Source organism: Carcharhinus amblyrhynchos, chromosome 12 (assembly GCF_965287045.1).
Source record: "Carcharhinus amblyrhynchos chromosome 12, sCarAmb.v2.hapA, whole genome shotgun sequence".
In the NCBI taxonomy this organism is placed as follows: Eukaryota; Metazoa; Chordata; class Chondrichthyes; order Carcharhiniformes; family Carcharhinidae; genus Carcharhinus; species Carcharhinus amblyrhynchos.
Genome location: NC_137335.1, coordinates 72836096 through 72852402, shown reverse-complemented (window position 1 = coordinate 72852402; position 16307 = coordinate 72836096). Strand labels below are relative to the sequence as shown.

The following is a 16307-nucleotide window of genomic DNA, read 5'->3' as shown; positions in this document are numbered from 1 at the left end:
TTAAAAACAATATTCATCTGGTTTTCTTGCCAAGTGTCTTATGTCCCTGTCATCTGGCTACTGACCCTCCCACCAGTGGACGCAGTCAACAAGCTATAAAAGCTGTTCTTTTTCTATGTTATCTTCTCTTACTATAACTTATAATGCTACATCATTTTTGTTTCAAACACAGTTACATGATTGCTCTTATCTGAAGTGAAGAGAAATTTTACTGGCAAGCAGGGCGGGGAGGCTCAGAGAATGGCATTCTCTGTTGGCCTCGGGCGGGATTGTACGAACCTCGGGTGAATGTGTTGGTAAAATTCCACACTGTGTGTGTGATCACATAAACCCTGACTAACCTTCCTGTTCAACATTTTCATATCTTGTTAAAGAAATCCCCCAATTATTAGTGATGCCTTCCTATATTAATATAGTCCACCTGCAAAAGCTCAGAATTCTCATTTTTCTGATTTTTCAGAATTCTGATTACATGCTTTCATATTGTTGTACTTTTCAATTCTTAAATAAAACAATGGACTTACAGAAAGATTTTAAGCAATTCCAATTTGTGAATCAATAGTCATAAAGATGTTTTATCTAGAAGTTGTCAACTGATTGACTGCATTTCATTTTGAATGACATAGTATGAAGATCAGGTAAGCCAATTTTCTCTTCATTTCTGGTATTTCAATTCACTGACACTAATCCTGTGTGGTTTGAGCTCACCCACACAAAATCTAAAAACATCAAGTTAATTATCCTAAGTTTTTTAAGCATTTCTTATTCTTGGTCTCATATTCATTTGAAAGGTGCCATTTGTTGCTCATTATACCAGAATATTTCTCTAACAATCAAGACTTTACTTATTCATCAAACTAGTCAGCCCAGATTCACCACTATATACAATTCCAGCTTGAAAGCATTTGTGATTCCAAGGTATAATATTCCTACTAGTTCTAGGTGAATGGAAATTATTCTTGGTCTGAATGCAGTATCTATTTAACAGAAGATCATCTGACTTATCCTTGTTTGTTTTGTCTTTTGATATCTATACCCATTTATAAGTTTTTGTATAAAAATATGACACTTATTTCTCTAGGGTCCAGGCCACTTCAGGTAACATTATCTTAGAGTAAATAAGATAGCTTCTTTCTCTGCTGCTTGTCCCAAAAACTAGGGCAGAGGTTGCTTACTTCTTCATTTCTGTTACGTGATTCAGTTTTTATAATTCCTGTCTTTTTAAATTTATCAGGTTATGCTTCTATGGGAATACATGAGAGTTTTTTTATGTTAATAATGCAGCAGAAAGATAAGTTGGTATGGTGGTAATGATGATCTTATTGAATAATTGGGGGATTTCTTTAACAAGATATGAAAATGTTGAACAGGAAGGTTAGTCAGGGTTTATGTGATCACACACACAGTCTGGAATTTTATTGACACATTCACCCGAGGTTCGTACGATCCCGCCCGAGGCCAACAGAGAATGCCATTCTCTGAGCCTCTCCGCCCTGCTTGCCCATAAAATTTTGGCCACGCACACACATTATTTGACTCTCTAATCATACTATTTTCCCCAGTACCACATTAACCATTGTTCTGGCAACTACCCTTACACTAAAATAATTGTCATATGTTTTATTTCCACATGTCCTTTAGTAAAGAGAAAAAAGAGGAGATTTGATAGAAATCTTTTAAAATTGTAAACAGTTTTGATCCTTTAGGTTTGAAGGAAATGTTTGCATCTGTAGGCTACCAATTCAAGATTGCTATTAATAAATCCAAAAATGAAATGAGAAATTTCTTTATTCGCTGAATAGCTGGATCATGGAACTCACTATCACAGGAAGCGATTAAGGCAAATAACTTGTTTCCTTTGAAAGCATCTAAGTATTTATTAGAGTTTTTTGAGGATATAATTAGTAGGGTAGATAAAGGGGAACATGAAATGTAATATACTTGGATTTCCAAGAGGGATTGAATAAGGGGGTCATGTAAAGGGGGTTAATACACAAAGTAAGGGCTCATGGAGTTGAGGGCGATATATTACCATGGATGGAGAATTGGTTAATGGACAAGAAGTAAACAGTATTGATAAATGGGGTATTTTCATGTAGGCAAGCTGTGACTAATTGAATGTCATAGGGATCAATGCAGGGGTTTCAGCTTTTTACAATATATATTAGTGACTTATATATTGATGTGACAGTTCACAAGTGCAGCAAGATAAAAGCATGAAATCCTTGCCACGTGATTTTGTTACTTAACCAGTTAGTCGAGCTTTATTAGGTAGGTGTTTCAGAATGGAAGTGAGGGAAAACCCGGGAATGTCTCTGATAATGTCAGTACATATTACATGACTAATCAAACAGATACATTTGGTTTAAAATACATAATATGCCTCCATCTTTACTTTAATAGTATGACAACAAACTTTAAACATTAACATTTACCCACTATGAACATAAGTTATATTACCAAGTATTATTATGTACATATGTACAGTTAATACAGGAGGATTTTTGGTATACAATGACTTCTGAAGATGTGACATTCTGGAGTTTTCAATATCCTCGGTAGTCTACTCTTCACTAATATCAGATACTTCATCCCGTGAAGTTGTTTCCTTCTCAGTCTTCATAAATGCAGAATGTTCTACCAGAGTAGAATCTGAGCCTCTCTGTACACCCTTTCTCACTCTTGTCCAATTCCATAGTTGGTTAGCATACCACAATGTATGAAATGGTTTCAGTAGTGTTGCAAGGGTAGGAATTAATTTTCCGTAATCGTTTATTAGTCCTAAAAATGATTGCAACTGCGTAACATTCTGTGGTCTTGATGCCTCTAGGATCACTGTCATTTTTCAGTTCTTTATGGGGGCCATCTATTAAGCCACCTGGCTAACTTATTAATGATTTGAAAAATGCACCTTCTTTTCTTCACACAATGATTGTTCTTTTCTAATTGCTCCAATGTTTCTTTTAAGTTTTGTAAATGTTCCTATTCATTTTTGCTCACAATTAGAATGTCATCCAGATAACACTGGAAACCCTTGAGGCCACTTAGGATTTCATTCATATATTTTTGGAATAAGGCCAGCACTGATGTTATTCCGAGCAGTCGGCATCTACACTCGAACAACTCTTTGTGAGCAACAATTGTTAGTAGTAGTTTCAACTCAGTTACCACCTTCCCCAATTAAATGGTAAATGGTACTGGTTGACAAACAACACTGAATTTTTCATTGTCTTGAAGTCACCTTAAATTCTTACAGAACCATTTGATTTAATGATAGGGATGATTGGAGTTACCCGATTGCTTGTGGTTACTGATTCAATCACTCCATCCTTTTCTAGTTTCACTTCTACTTCTGGTTTAATTGTATATGGCACAATTCTTTCCTTTAAGCATTTAGGGGTTCTGTCAGGTTTGATCTTGAGTCTTGCTTTGACTCTAATCATGGACCCTAAAGCATTCTTAAACATCTTACTGTACTGCTGTACAAGTTTTTGTAATGTGTTACTGTCATCAACCAATTGGTTAATTGCTCCTCAATTAAGCTTGATTTTGTTTCATCATGCACTTCCAAAGAGTGCAGGAAAGGAAACTTCCTTTTATTATGTGCAGTGGCAATTCTGCCGACTATTAGCTTCTACTTGAACCATGATGTATCCCTTCAGTGGAACTATCTCCTTGATTAGGATTACATTTGATTGTTTTAGCATTAGATGTTCAAGCTTCTGATTATACAGATTTTCTGATATGAGTGATACAACAACTCTGGTATCTACTTCCAGCTTTATTTCTTTCTTGTTTAACTTTGGATAAACCCAGAATCTTTGTGTATCCCCTTGCATGGTTAAGAGGCTTAGTTTAAGTTCTTGGATCTTCTCTACTACAGAATTTCGGTCTTCATCAGACATTTTGTAGACCCTTTTTGTAGATCTTGATGCATTCTTTCATTTACGCACCTCTGGGATTTGAAAAGTCTGTGGTGTCCAACACATCTTTGTTATGTGGCCTTTCCTGCCACAGCTTCTACATTTATTTTCTCTGTTCCAACAGTGTCCCACCTAAACACACATCTGGCTTGCATTTTAAGAGATTTTTTTCTGTCAGTTCCCATCTTGTGTATTTTGATTCCAGCTCCAATTGGTGGCTTCTTTTTATAGCCAATTCCATGGACACTGTGATCACAACAGTAAGTTTTACTGTTAAAGAACTTTCAGTGAGCAATCACCTCTGAATTGCTTCATTTTATAGTCCACAAACAAGTCTGTCTTTATGGTCGGGATGGACAAGACTCTGCAGTAGTGTAAAAGTTTTACAACCTATTACACTAAGGAAAGTAACTACTTTAAGTTCATTTGGCATCCTTTTTGCTTCATGATAATATGAAGTATGAAATTTCTCTTCATAAACATTCCACATTTCCGGTTCTTAGGTCATAGTACTTTAAATTCTTCCCCTCTTATTTTTTTCTCTTCCTTTTCAATTTGTATTCTTTCTTTTCTTGCTTCTTTAAATTTGTTGGGCTTTTGTGAAACTTTTTTAATATTCAATCACCAATCAAAAACAAGAAAATTTAAGCATTAATTCTTGCTTGGTTTTGTTAGTATAACTTTATTTCTGGAGTAGTAGCTTTCCCTTTTTTTTAAAAGATGCAGTTTTTTCTTTTTCTCTCATCAGGTTTGAGGATCTCGATGCTGTAGCCCACAATGTGCAAGGACTTGCAATTTGGAAATGTTTCCTCAGGTTTACCAGTATGTAATTTTTTTTAGCCTACTCACTAACTCTAATAGCTTCCACTATTTCTGGAAGTTTTTTTGTTGTTCTTTTTGTTGCATCTGCTACTTTTCTTTGACTTCTTTTTCAGTTGATTAACCGGCTTTTTTTTTCTGGTTTCCTGTCTCCAACTCTCTGTTCTCTCTGGGGTCACAGTCGAGGGAATAAAAAGTTAGGATCGGTCCAGAATAGTATCTTATAATTTTAGAAAGTAATCACTACTCCTAGCCTTTGCTAATACCCGATTCCCACAGCCAGTTTTACCGTAATGCAACGATGGTGTGGTTTTCTGGAAACTGTAACTTGACCAGGTCTGAGTTGCTTTCTTACCCCAACTATCATGTTGAAAAGTGCTTCTCATTGCCAGTTTTGTCTAAAACTGGTCTTTGTAGACAATCTTGCTGGAAAACACACCTTATCATCAATATTAGCTTTTACTGTTATATATTAATGTGGTCAGCTCACCAGTATAGCAAGATAAAAGGATGAAAAGGTTGCCACATGGTGGGTAACTTAACCAGTTAGTCTGATTTTATTAGATAGACGTTACTTGCTTGCAGTCCAAGTTGGGAGGGGGAAAAGCTTAAGAATGTCTCTGATGATGTCACTACATGTCACATGACTAATCAGATGACTTGGTTTACAATACAGAACAATGTTAACCACTGTACCACCGCCTATCCCGCTCTATTACCTTTTTCTATACACCATTTTCACTCCTTAGTCACTTAGATTAACACTTGTTTTCTTCTACACTAATTTGCATATCAACAAAATCCCTTAAGATAAGAGCAAAATACTGTGGATGCTGGAATCTGAAATAGAAACAGAAAATCTTGGAGAAATGAAACAGGTCTGACAACATCTGTGCAGAGAAAATAGAGCCAACGTTTCAAGTCAGGATGACCCATTGGCAGCATTCACTTTCCACAGATGCTGCCAGAATGCTGAGATTTTCCAGTATTTTCTGTTTTTGTGCACCTTAAGACAACTACATTCATATCGATTTCCCTTTTATCCAATTCTTTATTTTAACACAATTTGACTTTTAATTTTGATTTTACTCAATCCTTGACTCTTCCTTTTACAGTAAGAAGTCTAACAGAGATTTCTCTGTTGTGAGATTTCTTACTGTGTTTACCCCAATCTAACGCTGACATCTCCACATCATGTCTTCCTTTTACTCGGGTATCCTAACATTACCTTATGGATTAAATGGGAATACATGAATATGTTCACTATCTGAAGAGCAAGGAACCTCGCACAATGCTCTGACCCACATCTTATCTCTCAGCCAACCACAGAATTTCAGCACAGTGGTTAGCACTGCTGCCTCATGGTGCCAGGGATCTGGGTTTGATTCCTGGTTCAGGTCACTGTCTGTGTGGAGTCTGCACGTTTTCCCCATGTGTTTTGTTTAGATGCTCTGGCTTCCTCATGTATCTGAAAGATGTGCTGGTTAGGTGCATTGGCCATGCTAACTTCTCCTTCAGTGTACCCGAACAGGTGCCGGAGTGTGGCAACTGGGGGATTTTCACAGTATTGCAGTGTTAATGGAAGCCTATTTGTGACACTATTAAATAAAATTTATATTGCTGAGAATAACAGTGTTTGTACTTCAAAAACTAATATCATAGAATCTGATCAGAGAGAGGCCATCTAGCCTGCACTGACTGACCACAATCCCACCCAGGCCCTACCCCCCATATCCCTACACACTTTGCCCATTAATCCCTCTAATCTACGCATTTTAGGACACTAAGGGGTAATTTTAGCATGGCCAATCAACCTAACCCGCACATCTTTGGGCTGTGGGAAGAAACTGGAGTACCTGAAGGAAACACACACACGCACAAGGAGAATGTGCAAACTCCACACAGACAGTGACCCAAGCCAGGAATCGAACCCAGGTCCCTGGAGCTGTGAAGCAGCAGTGCTAACCGCTGGGCAACCGTGCCGCCCGTTGTCTAACCAGTACATCGGCATTTCCTCAGTCCTGGTACGCAAAAAATAAGATTCGTGCAAGAGGAGCGAACGAGATGGGGGAAGGACAGCAGACTGGACAATTAAAATTGACACTTGCCTGGGGATGGCGCTGTTGGCGGAGGCTGTGTCTTGCTGCGTCGTCATGTTGATGCGTCTTGTTGACTTGTTTTTAACGGTTGCTGTTTGAACAGTTGGAACGTTCCCGCGATTTGGTCCGCGCGGAGGAGACCGTTAAAGAGCCTGGGGGGTGGGGCAGCGACAAACAGTGGGGGAAGAGAGGCAGCACTGATAGCTCAGTGAGTCCTAAAATCTCCTGAGGGATCTGTTGTTTTGGGGACGGCGTACAGGTGCAGGGTTAAGCATTTAAACGGGAGGGGGTTTAATTATTTAAAGGAACGGGTGGGACTTGATGCAGCTAGTTTGTGGCTTCTGGGACAGGTCATCCTAAAAAGCAATTCACATTGTGATTATTTTTTCTCTCTTAAAGTTTGCATGTTTGTTAAAGGGGAGGCTTCTGTTCTTCAGCAATGGCAGGACTGGACTTTACAGACGAAGACGTTAGAGAACAACTGGATTTGTTAGGCTACCGCAATATCCCACAGCATCAACTTCGAGAGTTCAGAAAAGGTAAAAAAAAAGCTGCACCACGCCCAGCTATGGTTGATGGAAATAGCTATTTATTTCCAGGAGGAAGGCTACTGCCTTAGTTTATCAGTGAATTTCTGAGGAGGAAGGCTACTGCCTTCCTGCTCAGAAATTCACTGATAAACTGTTTTGCATTTTATTCATATCTTGAAGATGGAGATGATGGATTTTGTAACTCCTGTTGTTGTGATAGGTCGACCAAGTGGTCATTCCCAAGTGCAGATAGATTTCTTTTTCGCTGACTGTTCCTGCTGGTGAAGTTGGGGCAAAGCCAGAAGGTGGTTGCAAGAGTTGTTTTTCAAGCTGGAGGCCTGTGACCAGCAGTGTGCCTCTGGGATCAGTGCTGGGTCCACTGTTATTTGTCATTTATATTAATGATTTGGATCAGAATATAGGAGGCATGGTTAGTAAGTTTGCGGATGACAAAGTGGTGGCATAGTGGACAGTGAAGAAAGTTTTCTCCAATTGCATCGGGATCTTGATCAATTGGGCCTGTGGGCTGATGAATGGAAGATGGAGTTTAATTTAGACAAATGTGAGGTGATGCATTGAACCAGGGCTGAACTTATTCAGTTAATGGTATGGCATTGGGGAGAGTTACAGAACAAAGAGATCTAGGGCTACATGTTCATTACTCCTTGAAAGTGGAGTCACAGGTGGACAGAGTGGTGAAGAAGGCATTAGGCATGGTTTCGTCGCTCAGAACATTGAATACAGGAATTGGAACGTCTGGTTGAAGTTGTACAAGGCATTGGTAAGGCCACACTTGGAATACTGTGTGCAACTCTGGTCACCCTATTATAGAAAGGATATTAAACTAGAAAGAGTGCAGAAAAGAGTTACTAGGATACTACTGGGACTTGATGGATTGAGTTATAAGAAGCTGAATAAACTGGGACTTTCTTCTCTGGAGCGTAGGAGGCTGAGGGTTGACCCTATAGCGATCTATAAAATAACGAGGGGCACAGATCAGCTAGATAGTCAATATCTTTTCCCAAAGGTAGAAGAGTTTAAAACTAGAGGGCATAGGTTTAAGGTGAAAGGGGAGAGATATAAAAGGGGCCAGAGGGGCAATTTCCTCACACAGAGGGTGGTGAGTGTCTGGAACAAGCTGCCAGAGATGATAGTAGAGACAGGTACAATTTTGTCTTTTAAAAAGCATTTAGATAGTTACATGGGTACGATGGGTATAGAAGGATATGGGGCAATTGGGACTAGCTTAGGCATTTTTTAAAAAAAAAGGTGGCATGGACAGAAGTTGGGCTGGAGTTGACTCTAGGTGGGGGGAAAAAGGAAGATGTTCAGTCCTTTTTTTAAAAAAGCAAGCGAATGCACTGCATCTTGTAAGATTGGAGTTGTTAAGTTCCAGCAGCTATCATAAACATTGATTTTTTTTTGTGTGTGAAAAAAGCTACACCAGTTGAAGCACAAGCTGATTGTGATTGTTCCTTGGTTTCCACCCCCTGCCAAACCCCGAGGGGTGTTATCTGTTGCTGAGATGTACCTTTAGTGGCTTGACTTGCTCTACCCAAGTCAAGATTGCAATAGGGTACATATTTGGGTGCAGTCTGGTCTGCATTGTAACTCAAAAAATAAAACGTGTGCTCGATGTGTGTGTCAGCTGTGGCTGAGTTGGTAGCACTCTGTTCTGAATCACAAGTTTTTGTTTCAAGCCCCACTCGAGGCTGACACTCTAGTGTGGTATTGAGGGAGCATTGCACTGTGGGAGATTATGGGCAGAATTTTCCCATCTTGCTTGCCACGGCAATCGTAGTGGGCAGGACGTGGATCATACAAAAGTTTGTGGACCTTGGGTGGCGTTTTCTGATTTTTGGGGCAAGTGCAGCTAGAAAATCTCACCCTATGTCTTTAAGATGAGACATTAAACTGAGGCCCATCTGCCTGTTTGATGTAAAAGATCCCATTTGTACTATTTCAGAGAAGAGCGTGGTGAAGAGATCCTTGGTGTCTGGCCAGTATTTATACCTCAATCAGCATCACAAAAAGATTATCTAGTCATTATTGTATTGCTGCTTTAAGAGCTTTAATATGTCCAGTGGTCATGAAACATGGGATATAAATGTAAGTCCCCCCCCATTTCTAGGGCTAAATGTAATGACACATTCTCTTCTTTCAGATCTAGAAGAGCTGATCAGGCATGAGCGTTCAAAAAGTCAAAGTTCTGGTAAAGACAGTGATAGCGTGGAGTCGCATGGCAGTAGAAAGTCGCCAAATTATGGTATGATTACTCATGCTTTGTGTGAACATGTGATTAAAAACAGCTTGTTTCTGGATTGACATTTTGTGAAGGACTTCTTGGGTCATTAGAGTTGATGACTGTAGAAATATTTGTAATTTTAAGGGAAGTTTATTACAAATATTAAGCTTAGTAATGGAACTTTGGAAAGGAATGAAGATTAATCATTTTGTCAGTCATAGCGCATCACTACAAATTTAATCCAGCCATTTTGCAGAAGGGGGCATAGAGATAGCAAACAGAACAATCTTGCGTATCATGTGTACTTTTCGCACAATGTAAAGCAACATATAGTAATTTGGTGCAGCCACAATTTTAGTTAATCACCAGACCTAGGATAATCAAAATTATGAAGATTAATTTTAATGAGTGTCACGTGTGGCTCAGCTGGTAGCACAATCCTTTGAGTCAAAAAGTGTTGGTTTAAGTCCCACTAGAGATTTGAGCATAAAAACCTAGGCTGACAGTCCACTGAAGTACTGAGGTAGTGCTGCACTGTTGGAGGTGCTGTGAAAAGGACATTAAACCGAAAACCCCATTTGTGCTCTCAGGTCAACATTAAAGATCCTGCAGCCTTGGAAGAATAGTGCTGAGAGATGTTGCGTGTTATCCTTGGTATTCTGACCCAAAATGCATCTGTCACGTAAAGTAATTGCGTGGACTTCTCCCAGAAAAAATTCAAAGTGCCGAATTTGTATAAAAACTGGAGTAAATCCCACCTCTTTTTTTTTTAAGCAGGATTTTCAAAGTGAATCTCCCACACTTTGTGGATCAGAGTCCTAGCATGAATCACACTGAGAATCAGTGGGCGGGGCCTATTCCTGCTGGAGAGGCCAGCAGCAGAGTGCTGAGCGGGCCACTCTGCATGCGCTAATCTGTCAAGCGTCGAGATCTGCGCATGTGCAGTAGCTCCGCACTGCTGACTAGCAGTCTCAGTGCTGCTAGGGTGCCAGGCTAGCATGGCCAAGCTTTCAATGCCCAAGGGCCACCCTCTTACCCCCAACCTACTGGCTTCACTCCAGCTGGGTTGGACTGCTAGCTCCCTGCTAGAGGGGAGCTGTTGTAAACCCTGTTGGAGTGAAACACAAGAGCTGTAGGTATTTTAGAGCATCTACTCAAAAACTAGTTCATTTACATTATAGTATCTATAGTATAGTAAGTAAGTTACAGGAATGGCACATACACAACCACCCCCCTCTGGGATGCCTGTCTTCTTCCTACACTATTTCAGTCATCAGCGCCTCATTGTAATGTTCCCCATAGATCAGCATATACTGCACCTCACCTCAAGAACACTTTTTAACAACGATATGAAACAATAACTATTTACATGATCTTTTGTTTTTAAACTATTGATAGTACTGCCTCCTTCTATGCTTACACAGACACACACACACACACACACACACACACACACACACACACACACTCCCCTGCCCAAGAGTCCTTCTGCCACAGGTTGAGCCTTTGTGGAGGCTTTATCATTCTTTCAAGAGTGAGCTGGTGACTGCTGCACTGGGTCAGAGGATTGGGAGTGGGTCCTGGGGTTGGACAACACCCCTCAGAACAACAGGAGTGTTTAGGGGGTCTTCTGTCCAGATCTTGTGATAGTCGAAACCTTGTAGTCTGGTGGGAATGACGGTGCCTGGAACAAACATGACTGCAGGTGGTCCGTGCTAGTGACAATGAGATCTTTGATTTTTTTTTTGGTGCCAGATCCAGACTCAATGGCTTGGGATCAAAGGCAGCAAGGATTTTGTTCTGTTGGCATTTTTATCTCTCTCTCTCTCTCTCTCTCTTCTCTCTCCCCACCCCCGAGATTCAACTCCTTTGTCATAGTCAGAGAGGGATGATATGAAGCTGAAAGTTTACAAGCATTTGGGGAACCTGTGTTTTTAAATGGCAGTCCCTAAGAAATTCAACTGGAAAGGATCTTTTGGTTAGGGGAGTAGTCAGATACTGCATGAGAGCTGTACACAGTAAAAAGTCTGACAACACCAGGTTTTAGTCCAACCTATTTATTTGATAATAGACTCACAAGCTTTTGGGGTTAGCCCTGACGAAGGGGCTAACCCCAAAAGCTTGTGAGTCTATTATCAAATAAATAGGTTGGACTAAAACCTGGTGTTGTCAGACTTTTTACTGTGTTTACGCCAGTCCAACGCCGGCATACCCACATCATGAGAGCTGTACAGCAGTCCGGATTCTTGAACATCAGATCCTTGCTGGTCTTGAACTGTTCTCTCAGCTTGATAATTATGACAAGACTGGAAAACCAGCAGGTTGTGTGAGGTGGAAATAGCACCTTGTGTAACATGTGGTCAAGTTTCTCCTTAACCTTTGGCAGACATAGGTTTGGCACCTTCTTATGGATTAACAGATACGGAGGCATGACAACAGGGAGCAAAGAAATATGATATTCGTTCTACCGCTTCCAGCTTTTGAAAGATTTGTGGGAATGAGTGAAAATGTCCATCCTGCCAAAAGTAAAACACTCAGCACCTGCTATTGGGCAATCCTGTCATTTTTGCCGTTGTCTCAAATCGTAGCATAGATCTGTTTCTCACCTGAACTATTTCAGTGAGCTATGAAATGGGTGGAGTTACCAAGTTTGGGCACAGTAGTCCGGAGCAAGGGAAAGGTCCCTTTTAACATCGGTATCAATGCTCTGATTCACATTTGGCTCCACAGAAGGAAGAACTGACCTCGATTGGTTGTCAATTTTTATTTTCCAGCAGTGATTCCAGCAGTTAGTCTGAATCTTGAAAATGAGTGAGATAGGAGCACTGATTGGTATTGCCACCATTGGTCTGTGTGTGTCTGTATCACTGGGATGTTTAATGAGGCACCTTGCTAAAGTGGGATTATGGCTGTCTTGGGCCATGGATGTTCGTTGTATGACATAAGTGCACAAAATTGCTGCTGCCACCGCTGCTACCATGTCGTATGATGTACTGGGCTTGGATTCAAGCAAGGCAGAACTGTCGGTGCATCAGGATGCTACAAAACTGGTTTGTCTACAGTATGTACATGGAAGACACATTCCCTCAGAGCTACTTGTCTGCTGCCTACAGTGCCTCACACAACTGCCTAACACCAGTCCCACATCAGCATGTACCTCATAGATTTGCATATCCATTCTGTTCACCCTCTAAATACAGATAGGACAGTCAGATGTTGAGCCAGGGTTGAACTCCTGACTTGGTGGTAATGGTGGAATGGGGGATGTGCCAGGCCATGATATTACAGATTGTGGCTGAGTACAATTCTGCTGAGCTGACGGGCCACATCACTTCATGTTTTTTTTATTCATTCATAGGTCATGGGTGTGGTTGGCTGGCCAGCATTTGTTGCCCATCCCTCATTGCCTGAGAGCAGTTGAGAGTCAACCACATTACTGTGGCTGGAGTCACATGTCAACCAGACCAAGTAAGACAGCAGATTTCCTTCTCTAAAGGACATGCTCAGTCTTGAGTTGCTAGATTTGTTCGAAGTCTATCACATTTAATATGGAGGTAGTGCCACACAACACAATGAAGGATATCCTCAATGTGAAGATGTGGGGGTCACTCTAGTGGGCAGATGCATCTGCAGCAGGCAGGTTGGTGAAAATTAGGTCGATTGTGTATTTTCTCCTTGATCCCCTCACCACTTGCTGCACAGTCCTAATCTTGATGTGGATATGCTGGTGTTGGACTGGGGTAAACACAGTAAAAAGTCTGACTACACCAGGTATTAGTCCAACCAATTTATTTGATAGTAAACTCACTAGCTTTCGAGGGGATTCCCTCTTCTTCGGTTGGACTAAAACCTGGTGTTGTCAGACTTTTTACAGTCCTAATCTAGCATCTATGTCCTTTAGGACCCGGCCAGCTTGGTCTGTGGTGATACTACCGAACCACTCTTGGTGATGGAATTGAAGTCCCCCACCCAGAATATATTCTGTGCCCATGCCACCCTCCATGCTTCCTCCATGTGGTGTTCAACATGGAAGGGTACTGATTCATCAGCTGAGGGGGGACAGTATGTGACAGGAGGTTTTCTTGCCCATGTTGGTCTAGTGCCATGAGCCTTCATGGGTTCAAAGTTGCTATCAGGATCCAACTGCAACTGCCTATTTCTGTGAGAAAGTACCCAGAACCAAAAACAAAAATATTCCTTCCACGTGAATAAGTTAAACCCATCATGAAACAACTGTAGATATCTCATCTCCACAAAGAAATGCAGCAAGGGGCCATCCATTGTTTAACATTTTCCCATATCCAGTTCTGACATGAAATAGATTAGCAGATAGTGAAGGAAACCAGTGTGTGGTGGTGTGTTGAAACCCAGGATTGAACCAGAGACCTTTTAGATTTTTGGTCTAATGCTTGCTCAACTGAGCTATTTTGATTGATTAGAATTTAAATTCCATCAGTTGTCATGGTAGAATTTAAACATGTGTCCCCAAAGCATTAGCTGAACTTCTGGATTGTTAGCCTAGTGACATTACCACTACACCACCATCTAAACTCATCCTTTGAATGACAGTTATTTAAAGGCTGTTTACCAGTTTCTCACCAGGCGTTCCCAGTCATCTTGCATTGAACAATTCAAACTCAAATGAAATGTTAAGTGCTAAAACATATGAATCATGAAATTAGACATTTTCAAAACAATTCTGTCTCGTGATTCAATACTAGTTTGAATCGACCAGTACAATAGAAATTTACATAAATATAAAAGTGGTATCTATAGAATTATTGTTTGATATTGTTGAAATGTTAAAATATCTGATTCTTTAGACCAGTTTGCTTACTGCAATGTTTTACCCCGCTGCCCTTATTTGCAAGGTGGACAAACGACAAACACAAGTAAAGGTTCAACAAGTTTATTAACAATAACACTACTAACCCTTAAATTACCCACATAAAACAAGAGGATACCCCAAAATCAGATATACTACCCGCAAAGATGGTTTGGTTAAAACTGCAGGCTCGATTCTCTGAGTCCCTCTGGTCTGTCGTCACGAAGGTGAGTCTCGATGGCAGCTTCTTCCTTCCTCTTCTCTGGTCAGCCTTCCGAATGGTCAAGGGTCGTCTCCTTCATCGAGTCTTCTCCAGTCTTCCCTGCTGGTGTCTGCAAGTGTGTTCCTTTATCCCCCTGCCTGCTTGCCTTTCCAGAAACTTCTCTGGCTTCTGGCCAATGAGGTCCCAGGAGGGGGTTCCAATACCCAGTGGGTTTCTTGATGTCTGCCTGACAGGACTCATGATGTGGATGTGCCGGCGTTGGACACTACAGACAGTTACCCGCAGATCCGACCAAAGAACACACTCGTCAATTCAACAATCTGATCAAGACCTTTTGATCCGGACCTTCAGAGCACCCTCCGTGCTCTCATCCACGTACTCCCCGCATTGGAGATCTCTACTGCCTCCCAAAGATACACAAGGCAAACACCTGGCCATCCCATCGTATCGGGCAATGGAACTCTGTGAGAACCTCTCCGGCTATGTCGAGGGCATCCTGAAACCCATTGTACAAAGAACCCCCAGCTTTTGTCACGACACTACGGACTTCCTACAGAAACTTAGCACACATGGAGCAGTTGAACCAGGGACACTCCTCGTCACAATGGATGTCTCGGCGCTCTACACCAACATCCCCCACATGGACGGCATTGCTGCGACTGCCTCAGTACTCAATGCTGACAACTGCCAGTTTCCAGATGCAATTTTACAACTCATCCGCTTTATCCTGGACCACAATGTCTTCACCTTCAACAACCAGTTTTTCATCCAGACACATGGAACAGCCATGGGGACCAAATTTGCACCTCCAATATGCCAACATCTTCATGCACAGGTTCGAACAAGACTTCTTCACTGCACAGAATCTTCAACCGATGCTATACACTAGATACATCGATGATATTTTCTTCCTTTGGCCTCATGGTGAACAATCACTGAAACAACTATATGATGATATCAACAAATTCCACCCCACCATCAGACTCACCATGGACTATTCCCCAGAATCAGTTGCATTCTTGGACACATGCATCTCCATTTAAGGACGGTCACCTCAGCACCTCACTGTACCACAAGCCCACAGACAATCTCACAATGCTCCACTTCTCCAGCTTCCACCCTAAACATGTTAAAGAAGCCATCCCCTATGGACAAGCCCTCCGTATACACAGGATTTGCTCAGATGAGGAGAATCGTGACAGACACCTCCAGACGCTGAAAGATGCCCTCATAAGAACAGGATATGGCGCTCAACTCATAGACCGACAATTCCGATGCGCCACAGTGAAAAACCGCACCGATCTCCTCAGAAGACAAACACGGGACACAGTGGACAGAGTACCCTTCGTCGTCCAGTACTTCCCCGGAGCGGAGAAGCTACGACATCTTCTCCGGAGTCTTCAACATATCATTGATGAAGACGAACATCTCGCCAGGGCCATCCCCACACCCCCACTTCTTGTCTTCAGACAACCACACAACCTCAAACAGACCATTGTTTGCAGCAAACTACCCAGTCTTCAGGAGAACAGTGATCACAACACCACAAACCTTGCCTCAGCAACCTCTGCAAGACATGCCGGATCATCGACACGGATACGTCCGCCCCCAGGTGTCCATCTCCATGCTGCTGCTTACATGTA

The 16307-nt window shown here is 41.5% G+C and overlaps 2 protein-coding genes across 4 annotated transcripts in view; both read left to right on the top strand.

Moving 5' to 3' along the window:
- Positions 1 to 16307, top strand: part of LOC145351095 (protein CEBPZOS-like) — a 652257-nt gene that overhangs the window by 169637 nt on the left and 466313 nt on the right. The gene's annotated exons all lie outside the window — the stretch shown is intronic.
- Positions 6910 to 16307, top strand: part of hyls1 (HYLS1 centriolar and ciliogenesis associated) — a 29424-nt gene continuing 20026 nt past the window's right edge. Inside the window, exons 1-3 of one of the 3 annotated variants that reach the window (XM_080200701.1) lie at positions 6910 to 7049; positions 7259 to 7380; positions 9536 to 9637. In XM_080200701.1, coding sequence (XP_080056827.1) covers positions 7281 to 7380; positions 9536 to 9637 — 202 coding nt within the window. In that variant the 5' untranslated portion in view covers positions 6910 to 7049; positions 7259 to 7280. Of the gene's footprint in view, positions 7050 to 7240; positions 7381 to 9535; positions 9638 to 16307 lie in introns of those variants that run through there. The other 2 variants (XM_080200700.1, XM_080200703.1) reach the window with 2 other exon arrangements.